General features: G+C 35.9%; 1 protein-coding gene across 6 annotated transcripts; it reads left to right on the plus strand.

Moving 5' to 3' along the window:
* Positions 1–419: 419 nt before the first annotated feature.
* On the plus strand, positions 420–12,189 carry LOC114266423 (Tetratricopeptide repeat (TPR)-like superfamily protein). Of its 6 annotated transcripts, none has more exons than XM_028207312.2 (4): positions 420–2,732; positions 2,804–2,843; positions 3,584–3,704; positions 11,624–12,189. In XM_028207312.2, exons 1-3 carry the CDS (start codon positions 570–572, stop codon positions 3,673–3,675), a joined length of 2,295 nt encoding a protein of 764 aa, XP_028063113.2. In that variant the 5' UTR covers positions 420–569; the 3' UTR covers positions 3,676–3,704; positions 11,624–12,189. The 6 variants fall into 6 exon arrangements, with proteins under 6 accessions (XP_028063113.2, XP_028063114.2, XP_028063115.2 ...); XM_028207313.2 differs by having other exon boundaries at positions 11,682–12,189; XM_028207314.2 differs by having other exon boundaries at positions 2,816–2,843.
* The last annotated feature ends 267 nt before the right edge of the window (positions 12,190–12,456 follow it).

Consider the following 12,456-nt stretch of genomic DNA (forward strand, 5'->3'; position numbering starts at 1 on the left):
AAATTTACATACTTTTTTATAAAATATTTATAGATCAGTAGACAATTTTATTAATTTAATTATTAATATTTATAAACCCTACTAATTATTTGATTTTTTTTAAAATAACTGAATTATAATTCTTTCTAAAATTTTCAGCCAAAAGTAAATTTTACTCGGTCCTCGTAGATTCAAACTGAATAATTTGATCATTATACTTTAAATTAAATTTTGAAATTGATTATTTTTTTTAACATTTGTTTTTCATGTGTACCTCTTAAGGGAGGTGTTCCAAAATCATTTAATTTTAATCTCTAACTTAAATGAAAAAAACAAAATTAAAAATATCTAAATTAAATTGTTTCATTTAAAAGTTAGTTAAAAGTTAGTTTTTCAAGTTTTTTTTTTAATCACACACCTCTCTACTTTTTTGTAGGTGAAAAAATAACAGTGAGTTTGCCAAACAGGGCCTTCGTGAGATTGTGTGGGCTGCGGAGGGAGGCGGGGAGGAAGGAGGCGTGTATCAAAAACACGCGCGCCGACACACACACAGAGGAGGTTGCAGAGGCATTGTTGTGTATCAAAAGACGATGATGAAGAAGTCTCTCTTCATTCCTCACCCTCAATCGTTCTCTCAAACTCAATCCCTTCACCGTAACACCTTCAACAATCTCTTCTCTTCAACCACTTCCACTTCACTTGCCATAACCGACATAGAAACCAAACTAAGGTCACTCTGCGAAGAACCCACTTCTCAATTCACCGATGCGGTCTCTCTTTTCACCCAATCCATCGATTCCAATCTCATCCCATCTGGGTCTACCTGCAATTTCCTAGTTACCCTCCTCACAAAGTCCAAACAGTTCAATTCAGCTCTCAAAGTCTATGCCTTGATGACCCGCGTTGAAGTTTCCTCCTCTTTTCTAACATTGACTGCTGTGATTGAGTGCTTTGTTCATGCCTACAAGCCTGAATTTGGTATTGGAGTTTTAGGGCTGTTAATTAAACGTGGGTTTAGTGCTAATACATACGTTGTTAATGTTTTATTGAAGGGTTTGTGTCGAAAAGGCGAGGTTTTTAAGGCAATGGAGCTTTTTCGCGAATTGGGTAGAAATTGTTTGTCACCTGATGTGGTTAGTTTTAACACTCTGATAAATGGGCTTTGCAAAGTGAAGAAATTGGAAGAAGCTATGGATTTGAGGGGTGAAATGGAGGGGGTGAATTGTATCCCCAGTTTGGTTACTTACAGTACTCTAATGGATGGTTTGTGTAAAGTGGGTAGAGTGAATGAAGCAATGGGATTGTTGGAGGAGATGAGAGTGAAGGGAATTGATGCAGATGTTGTCGTCTATGGTACATTGATTAGTGGGTTTTGCCACAAAGGGAATGATGATGATGATGATTATGTTATTAGAGGGAAAGAACTTTTTGATGAGATGTTGGGGAAAGGAATTTCACCCAATGTGATCACATATACTTGTTTGATTAATGGGCTTTGTAAGATAGGGCAATGGAAAGAGGCAACACAAGTGTTCGATGAAATGACTGAAAGAGGGATTCGTCCTGACGCGGTTACTTACACAGGTTTAATTGATGGGCTTTGTAAAGATGGGAGGGCCACAAAGGCTGTGGAGTTGTTCAATTTGATGCTAGAAAAGGGTGAAGAGCCGAGTATTATGACCTACAATGTTTTAATTTGTGGACTATGCAAGGCAGGGTTGGTAATGGATGGTTTTAGGATTTTGGAATTGATGATGGCAAAGGGCAAGAAACCTGATGTGGTTATTTACACCAATTTAGCTAGCGGATTTTATGCAAATGGGAAGGCTGATAAGGTGATGGTGTTTTTTGATTTGATGTTGCAGGACCAGAACATTGTTGAACTGGAGGGTTGGAAGTTGAGTGTGCTAATCCAAGGACTTTGCAAACAAGGCCGTCTCGATGAAGCTTTAGAGATTCATCGTAAGATGGTTGAGAGTAGGAGTATCACAAATATGGTACCTTATAACATGCTGATTGGGGCTTGTCTAAAGGCCGGAAATGTTGAAAAGGCTATGGGGCTTTGGAAACAGGTGCTCCAATTGGGATTGGTTCCGGATTCATTTACTTATAGTGTTACAATTAATGGGTTCTGCAAATTGCATTTGGTTAATATTGCAAAAGGCTTTTTTATTCAAATGAGAGCTTATGGGCATAACCCTACCTTGTTTGATTACAATACATTGATGGCAACTCTATGCAAGGACAGCAGTTTGGAGCAAGCGAAAAGGCTGTTTCACGAAATGAAGAGCACAAACTGTGAACCTGATGTTGCCTCATTTAATACAATAATTAATGGAACTCTCAAAGCAGGGGATATTCAATCTGCCAAACAATTACTCATGGATATGCATCAAAGGGGTTTGGCCCCCGATGCTCTGACCTTTTCCGTATTAATAAATCGGTTTTGCAAACTAGGCCAGTTGGAGGATGCGAAAAGTGTTTTTGAGAGAATGATTGCTTGCGGCTTTACTCCGGATGCCTTTGTATATGATTCTCTACTGAAGGGCTTTTGTTCGAGGGGAGAAAAAGAGGAATTCATTAACTTGCTTCATAAAATGGCTGCTAAGGGTGTTGTTCTTGACTCAGAAATAACTTCGACTATCTTGGAATGTATCTGTCATATCTCTGAAGATCTCAATATAATGGAGCTTTTACCAAGTTTTTCCCAACAACCTTCCGAAGGATTAAGCATTACATGCAATGAATTACTGGTAAAACTCCAAAAGTTACACCCTGAGCTTCAATTAAGTGCAGCTTGACATTCTTTCTTATTTATTGCAAGGAACGGTTGCAGATGCCTTTGTCATATGCTGCTTGCTTAAGTAAGTTTTGTATTTTATTTGAATTCTGCAAAACTTTCTCAAGGGGTATAGTATTACTTGTTTCTAATGAAATAGCCTATTAACCATGTAGAAAAGATCTCTTTTGGAACAGTCTATTACTTGGAAAGTTTTTCTTGCTTGTATCAAGTTTTGGAATAGGAAAAGAAACTTCTGCTTTGTTTGTTTCAGTAGAAAACATTTTTCGACGGAAAACATTATAAAAAAAATTTCTATGTTTGGTTGCGTCCCTAAAACTAATGTACCAGTAGTTGTATTAATGGTGGTGGGGTGATGCCGGCAGCGGCAGGTTAGTGGGAATGGTGGTGGTGGCATGGTGGAGGTGTTGTTGGGGTGGTGGCGGAGGTGTTGTTGGTGTTGGTGGGGTGGAGGTAGCAGCGGTGGTGGTGTGGTGGCATTGGTAAGACTTTAGTTCGAAAAAAATGTTTTCCTTCTTTCAAAATTGAAAAATAATTTTTGCCTAAATAAGCTTGTTTTTCTTGACCATGAAAAACATTTTTTGTCGACTTTCATTTTTTTTATTGTACCAAACACCAAAAAATGTGGAAAACATTTTTCAAAAAATGTTTTTCGCCCAAACAAACGGAGTGTTACTAACTCGCTCCTCTATCCATAGACTGATCCATAATGTGTTTGAAAGTTTAAGAACCGACTACCCCTTGCTATTGCAGAAGTTGACAGTATTGTACCTTAATCCATAGTTGTATCTATTTTCATGTCAGAACATAATTATCTGATTACTGCATGGCCTGTCTTCACATATGGGGAAGAAAGAGTACAGCATAGCCCTTGTCAACCAAGTACAATTGTATGACCAGCAAACGAAGTAACTATGGATCCCAGGTTTGTCTCCTGAAATTTATCTTAGCAGATTGATCTATCGAATAGCTTATAGACGATCAGCCACCTGCCAGAAAGTGACATCTTTGCTCTCTTTTTCTAGACTTTTTGAGAAAATTTAATTTTGATGTAGGACTATGTCTATGTCAAGAGTTTGATAATTTATTGTGAGACATGGCAATAAAAATGCTGTTCTTGTTCTGCATTAATGAAAATGTTGACTTTGGAGTCCAACAACATGTTTTACTGTTCATGTTTTAATTGTATGGGATGTGGGTTATGAAGGAGGAGTAGAAGGAGGATTGTAGAATTCCTGAATGTGTTAAGCGAACATTTCCACTTATTATAGAAAGGAAATTTATTTGCTTCATATATCACTACTAAAAACCGAACCTTTTGCGACGGTCTCAAACGTCGCAAAAGGTTCACATATCGTCGCAAAAGTCTTTTTGCGGCGGAATAGCGACGGAAAATGGGGGGTGGCGGAAGGGGACGTGACAAAAAGTATTTGCGACGGTTACAAACCGTCGCTTTCTTGTAGCGACGGGTAATCAATGGTTTTTGCGACGGTTTAACCTGACACAAAAAGGGAAAAAAAACTTCACTTTTAGTGACGATGTTGGTAGCCGTAGCCAAAACTTTTTTAGCAACAGTATTTAACGTCACGAAAAGTATTATTAGCGACGGTCTAAAATGTCGCCAAAAAAATATAGTTAAATTAATATCATATTTACGACAATTTAAACCGTCGCTAAAAATTTGAACTAATATGCATGTGCAATAGGTTAACCCGTCGCTAATAAAATGTAAGGAAATGATGATTACTTTAGCGACGGTTTATTATTGTCGCAATAAAATTATTTTCATGAATCAAATATATAATTTATTAATTAATTCCCTGTACAAATTATTAATATTTTCTAAAATAAAATACATCCACATTCACATTCACAAAATCATACCAAGAATAATATATATGTACCCTGTAACAATTGTCAACCAAATATTCTTTACAAAAATATATAAAACATCTTCCAACAATACTAATAATTTTTTATATTCAAGAACTCAAATTTTTGTATCTAAAACAAACAAAAGTATCGACAATACAAGTAAAAAAAAAACACATATATTATAGCTTGTTTTGATTCCATCAGTAAGCTCCAATATCGATATGCGAAGATATCATCGCGTGCTCAAAAGGATTGAATCTGCAAAAAGAAGCAAAAAAAAAAAAAATCATCATTTACAACATAATTAAGGGAAACTTCTATTTGTTTCAAGCTCCATTTGTTTTGACGTGAAATAATTTATTGCGAAAATAATTCCATGTAAAATAATTTACATTTATTTTGTTTTTCAATGTTTGGCTGCAACTCTAAAAACATTTTTTTCCAAACAGCAACATTTTTTATCTACATTTAGCAGAACTCTAACCATTTTCCCTTAGGCTCATGACACGCTTCTATTTCACCCAATCTGTCTCACATAGTTTTTGCTGTAACTTTTCGATTTGGAAGTCGGAAAATAACTATCGATTTGGAAGTCGGAAAATAACTATTGATTTGGAATCTAAGTTATTTTCAGCCATTTGATGCAAATATTTGGTAGTGTGGATACCCATTTATAGGAAAAAAATTGATCTCAAGTACCTCAAGGTTTTGGCTCTCGAGGAAGTTTTTTCGAATGAAACCCTCACCATTGCTTATAGAAGTATTTCGGAGTTTGTTAATTTATATTGCCAAAACAATGGTGAACTACCAAAATCACATTGATCCATAATAATTGATATAAAAAAAACATAAAATCCGAACCGGAGAATATATCAAGGACTACCAAACTCGTCAATATGAATCCTTGAAAGTAGAAAATATAAGTAAAAAGTAAAAGCAAAATACCTAAAAGTGGCTCAACAAATGCATAAACCAGATTTACTAATGCAATTGATATTTGCAGGACTAAGGACAAGATAGAAAATCAATTGTAACCATCTAAAATTTACAATTGTCAAAGCACCAAAAGAACTAACCTGGATGCGGAGATTCTGAAAATCATCCATAGCTGCAGCCAACACTACTAAAAACCGAACCATCGATGGATAAATTGAGCCAAGGAACTAAACAGAAAAGCAGCAACTAACAATCTACGAAAATGATATGCTTCCAATTAAATGTCATTTACTAGCCACTACACAGCATTCAACTCCACCCGCATTTCAGAACCTAGAATTTTAATAAGAACAAAAATATTTTTAAAAAATTATAAAAATAGAAATATAATATATATATATACATGTGTTGTACATTCCCTAGAATACTAACTCCCGTAACAAAATTGAAAAGGAAAAACAGAGTTAACGGCTGGTAGAAAGCTCTCAATTCCCAGACCATAATCAGTATAGAAAGCAAAATTTTACAAAAAAATAAATAAATTCAAAGATGGTAAATAAGATAAACAGCCTCTAATGTGATCAAAGCAAAAATTAGAAAAAAGCAAAAAACTAAAGATGGCACCGAGAAGAATTGGAGATTGGTCAACATCATAACTACCCTGTAAAACCATAAAAAATATGCTTTAGTACAAGTATCCATCAATCAAAAAATATATATATGTATATATAATGCTTCTAAATCGTTCAATTACAATGTCTGTGGAAGAAGACCATAAATAAATTAGATGGGCATTTGTCAATCAACATGAGAATCCTGCAATATGTGAGAAGAAAGACAGTGAGAATGCTCAATTTTATTTACAAACTCAAAGTATAGCATTAGAAAAATATAGCATACTCATTGGCTGTCATTGTGAAAAATATAGCATTAGAAAGCCAAAATGCAGCTACAGAACAATGAAGAAAAAGGTGATCCGCTGATTCCGAACTCCTCTTGCACATCACACACCATTGAGGGCAAAGATGGTGGTTTGGCCTTCTCCTTTGGAATAGATCGTTGGTCATAACACCTTTATGAGCTAAGGACCACATGAAAAACTTTACTTTATGAGGAACACCCGCTTTCCAAATTCTCATGTGAAGAGGAAACAGAGGAACGGATGACTTATCAATGAGATTGTCAAACAAGGATTTACAAGAAAAAACCCCTGAAGAGCTGATATTTGGTTTGTGTAGCTATTCAGTTATGGCAGTGTCTATTTGGTTTGTGTGATGTTAACTGGGTTGCTCCACGGGATTGCACACATATGCTTCTTGTTAAGTTTGACGGGTTCGGCGGTTCTAAGCGAGCCAAGTCATTGTGGTCTTGTATTGTTTGTGCTATTTTCTGGATCATATGGCTGGAGAGAAATGCACGGATCTTTGATGGAAAGGAGGCTGATGCAGATTCGTTGTGGGATAGGGCTGGATTTTTGGCATCTTTTTGGGCATTTGTGTCTCCTCCTTTTAGGGGAATCCCTCTTTTCTTGATTTCTAGGGATTGGGCTGCTATTTGTAACCCTTAGGGTTTGGGTTTGCTTGTTTTCTCTTTTTATGATGGCTGTGTTTTACTTTCATCATGTTCTTTTCTCTGTATGAGGATTTCTCGTCCTCCTTTCTTTCTTCTTTAATAAATTATATTTCGTTGTTGTTTCAAAAAAAAAAAAAAAAAAAAGAAAGCCAAAATGCAGAACTCCTCAATGCACTAATTATCAAAAGTGTTTGTTTGAAGAACCTGGTGCAATTAAAAGTTAGTCTAAACAGTTAAATGGGCCGGCAGAGTCCCTACAGTATATTATTTTATTAGAACAAAGAAGTATAAGAAACAAGCTCATCATAGAAATAACATCAAAGTAGGATACTGAACCCAGCTAGGCTTTAAAAAAAAATTCCTGGCCCTATCCCATTGGAAGAGGCATGGCCAAGAAACAAGTCCAGCAGCTATTGCCATACAGAAGTGAAAGGGAATATCATTGATAATTAAGCTCCACTAAATGCAATACAGAATCCAGGAAAATTTAACTTAAAGCTTATGCGTCCATAAGCTGCAATATTGACCATATATAATAAGCATGTGTCACGGAGTGATGCCTCATCAGATGCTTCAATAGCATATAAGCAAGGAAGTGGCTACATACAAAACAGGCACAATCATCATAAACAAAGTAGTTACGGTGAAATAAGGCTTTTCAGCAAACAAAGCAAATACATCATTCAATCCTAGGTCTGGGAAAAACCATCCTGTAGTTTCATCACATCAAGTGCATTATTTACCTGGCCAAGCATCGCTGTCTCTGCTTCAAAATATTCGTCGGTAGATATATATACCTTGGTTAGAATGACGTCAAGAAGCTCCATACCTGCTTTAGAGTCGGAAATCTCAGTTTGATGACTGGACTCTATTCAATAAAAACAATGAAATCAGAAGGCTTAGTCATAATAATAAAGCAAAAGCAAAACAATAATATCAATTAAATCGTTGTGATAAAGGTCAAAGAACAAGGAGCAAACCCTGATACAAAAATCAAAAAAGAAAAAGGCTGTTAAACAATTTATTCAAGTGATAACAAGTGAAATTTATAAGAAGCATGTATTCCCTAAATTGAATCAAATAAAAAACAGAACAAACATAAATCTGATTTATCAAAGAATGACTTGTGGAATTGAATGTGAATTGACTGAATTATTGAGTTTTTTATTTAAGTGCTATGGAGCTGGTCTGGTTGGCCCAAATTATCTCAGATTGTAAAGGTTGAGAATTCTCAAAAATGGGTAGACAAATAGGAAAGTTACTCTTCTATCATTTGAGCCAAAATATTTTATAATAAATAAAATAAATCCTTATCCCATTAGTTGACAGCACTTTCTTTTGTATCCCTTCAATATATTATAAAGACACTCTGCCCAATATATAGCTTCAATTTGTTTATTCAAGTAATCTGATCAGTAACTTTTTTTACTCTATAGTGGAAAATTGTAAATAACATAAGGGAACATTCAGGGAAAGAGTACTATATATCAATAAAATTATTTACCTTCGCTACAACATTAAGAAAAGTTGCATCTTGAAGATTACCTGTTTCAACCTGTTAAGAAAATACTACAGCTTAAGTGAATGCGGAGTTGGCAGCTCTGAATCATGATGTTTAGCATCCCTATTTCTCTCATGAAATAAAAAGAATGAGATAGTTGTGGTCACCACTAGATATAGAAGCAAAGAAAATGTTATCAACATAATTATACATCAAAAAAAGGATGCTGACCACCCTAAAGATTCTAATCACGAAAATAGGAAGCCAAAAGAGTAATAACATAAAAGTGATACAGCATGCTGTGTAAGAATGCAAAATATATCCACTATTACCCAAATTGCTCCAAAATTCAAGTCTCAAAAAGGCAAACCAATCGTTTATTGTACATAGAAATAAGCACATAAGTACCAGACCATTAGTGGCAAGGCTGCTGCCATTGTTGGGAACAAACCTCCAAGCTAGTGTCGCCGCCAGCTTTGCTGATGATTTGAGATCTTCAGATCTGCCTTCAAAACACAGTCACAAGAATAAAGCCTCCTGCAAAACACCATCAAATTTTGGGACCCAAAAAAAAAAACAAACAAACAAATTTGTGCTTACCAATTTGTCCATAAATCAACACCAATTGAATTAAAATCACTTCAAAGCAAACAAACCTCAATACATTCCTCAAAAGAATGGGAATCAATCCAAACACACATGAATAGCTTCAGATCAAATCTAAATTACAAACATACCAAGAATGTCACAAGCAACTGATCTATAAACCACCTCAAAACAACTTGTTACCGGATTCATCTACACTAATTATGATAATTAAACACTATTAAAACCCAACTAGAAGCACAATGTAGTGCCTTGATTGAATTTATGGAATAAAAACAAAAACCCAATAAATTCCTGTGGGATTCAACAGAATTCCTCAGAATTAGCTTAGCAAAACAGTAGATCAACATGTATTGATATCAAAGCTCCACTTCTACTCAAATTCAATAGAACTTGAAAGGCTACAAATGAGAAATTGAACTAGCAAAGGCACAAGCAGTAGTGACTAACATCAAAATCAATGAGAAATCATAACATTTTAGATACTCAAGGAGAACAGGATCTTAAGAAAAAACGAAAGAAATGTATGAATTTGTTTAATTAACTTTTGAGACGATCGAAGACAAAGAAGGAAGTTGAATAGACTGTGTGAAAACAATCTGCAATAAATGTAGAGAGAGAGAGGGAGAGATTGGGAAGATCGGAGACCTACTTCCCAATATATTTAGAGAGAGAGAGAGAGACTGTATAGACAATCACTCAATGTAAAGTAATTTAAGAAGAGCCGCAATGGCAGAAAGCTCAGGATTAGGCTGGTTTGTTAGTAGATCCTGTTCTATCCGTACTTACTATGCCGATGTAAATAGAGCATCCCTTCCCTTCCCTTCCCTCCACAATCAATTTGACAAAGGTGGAAAATCATCTTCATCCTTTAGACGGTACAATGATTTTGCCATAACCCTAATGTCCAAAACAGAAGGGCTCAAACACAATCCTAAACCCTAGGCACGAGAGAGAAGACTGATATATTAGGGGAAGGAGAGGAGAAGAGAAGAGGGTTACCTGGATGCCGGAGATTTGCCAATGTCGGTGCTATTATCGTTGCGAGAGAGAGAGAGAGAGTGAAGGCTGGGCGTGAGAGAGACACAGTGGAATTAGGGCTGGGCTCAAGAGAGAATTGAAATATTAGGGACAGGAGCTTAGGGAGAGGAGAGGAGGGTTACCTGGATGCCGGAGATTTGCCCATGCTGGTGCAGTTGTCGTTGCGAGAGAGAGAGAGAGAGAGAGTGAAGGTTGGGCGTGAGAGAGACACAGTGAAATTAGGGCTAGGCTCGAGAGAGAACTGAAATATTAGGGACATGCGCGATAGAGGGAGAGAGAGAGAGAGAGGCGCGAAAGTGGAAACTTAGGGGATTAAGTTTTTGCGATGGTTTGAAAGGCCGTCGCAAATTAACAAAAATGCAAAAAAAATAAAATCTTTTGCAACGGTTTTAGGTTATTCGTCTCTAATAATTGTATTTATCCAGTATCTTTTTTGGCAACAGTCACTTACCGTCGCAAAAGCCTATTTTTTTGCAACCATTTTTAAACCGTTGCAAAAAGTTCCGTGTCTAAAGCTCTCTTTTCTAGTAGTGCATGATGCTTTTTAGAGGAATCATAGGCTAAAGATTTTAACAAAGTGAAGTTTCAGAAGCAGGTTTGGGCATTGAGTTGCTTAAAAATAAACTATGAGCTTCTTGTAAATAAAAATAGAAAGAAAAAATAATCCTGAGCTTCAGTTAAATGTTTCTTGATATAGTTCATATGAAAAGTCCTTGTAGATTCCATATTGTGTCTTGTCTCCTATTTTCCATGCGTGAGTTTCTGTTTTAAGTGAATTTTAATTTACTTTTGTTGCAGTGTACTTTATTTACAAATTTCTGGTGGAATTTCCAACAGGTTTCTATTAAGGATCACTTTTGACGCACAAAATTAATCAAAGAAGAACAGCTTTGTCATTATTTACTATTATTTCATATGATTTTAGACCTTTTTTAAAAAATTAATCATAATAATAAATCTGAAAATATGGGATATTGCTGCCTATGATTGGATTTGTTGGCGGGTTTAGGGCAAGGAAAGGTTGTAGGTTTAGGTTTAGGGTTCAATAGGCTGGAAGGTTTGTAGACGAATAGATTTGAATTTGGTTTGATTTCTAAAGCAACAGATTGCTGAAATTGTAGAGAAGCTCGCTTGAGTTTTCTGGACAACAGCTATTAAAGTATTAAAGTTGAGGCCAAGCGGTACAGGAAAGGATTGTGTTGAGAATGAAAATCACAGTTACTATTTCACAGCGGTTTCAAGTTAAGATTCTAGTAAAACTGAACCCACAAAAAAATATTTGCTGCTTTTGACATTTATATCTAATTCTGCAGTTATATACACTGTGGTGTGTAAACAAATATGGTACTCACCCGACATGTGCTTCTTCAGAGATATGCTTATGATGATGCTTGCAAGGAACAAGATAGCAGATGAAGCAAAACAGGTGTGGGAAGATCTGAAGAGAAAAGTTCTTTATGACCAGCATACCTTTGGCGACATTATTAGGGCTTTCTTGGATAGTGGCTTGCCCTCAAAGGCAATGGACATATGCAATGAAATGAGACAATCTGGGAGCTTTTCCCAGAAATGGTTGTTTATGACCCCATTGAATGCCGGTTTGACGATCAATATTGGAAAAGGGAGAGTGAAGAGGAATGGAGAATGCTGCAAATTTACTGTCATTAGCTAACGCTGGAGTGTGGACTCTCCTGAAGGAATGAGCCATGACAAGGAGTCAACAGATAGGTAGTTCATGCGTTGTCTCAATCTTTTTGATCTGATCGACACACTATGATTGACGAGGAGTTATTTTGTTTTAATAATTTTGTATTTATTTGGAAAATGTTTTTTGACTACTTTTCCAATTTTGATAATTATTTTGATTGATCGTTTCTTTAACAGACTGTGTAGAGAGAAACTTGTTGGCTCATTTTATGCTCATTGTCATCCCCTGTTGTTATATAATTGTTATATTGATGCACAATTGTAGCACCTTAGAAATGAAAATGGCGTATGGTGGCTTCTTTGTTTTCTTTGACGAAGGCAATCTCTCGACTGGTGCGGATCACGAAATGCATACGTGAAATAATCCAATTAGCTTTAAGTTTGCTAATAATACAATACCCGAAATCACCTTAAAAAATAAAATGGGGGCATGGTGGCT

The sequence above is a fragment of the Camellia sinensis genome, chromosome 12 (genome assembly GCF_055761805.1).
Source record: "Camellia sinensis isolate YWXY chromosome 12, ASM5576180v1, whole genome shotgun sequence".
NCBI classification, from domain to species: Eukaryota; Viridiplantae; Streptophyta; class Magnoliopsida; order Ericales; family Theaceae; genus Camellia; species Camellia sinensis.

Bases quoted from the DNA above. Each gene is read 5' to 3' on its own strand.
- LOC114266423 (XM_028207312.2), top strand. From the start codon at position 570: ATGATGAAGAAGTCTCTCTTCATTCCTCACCCTCAATCGTTCTCTCAA. The intron at 2,733-2,803 runs GTAAAACTCCAA...ATTTATTGCAAG, and splicing joins TTACATGCAATGAATTACTG to GAACGGTTGCAGATGCCTTT. The intron at 2,844-3,583 runs GTAAGTTTTGTA...TTTTCATGTCAG, and splicing joins GTCATATGCTGCTTGCTTAA to AACATAATTATCTGATTACT.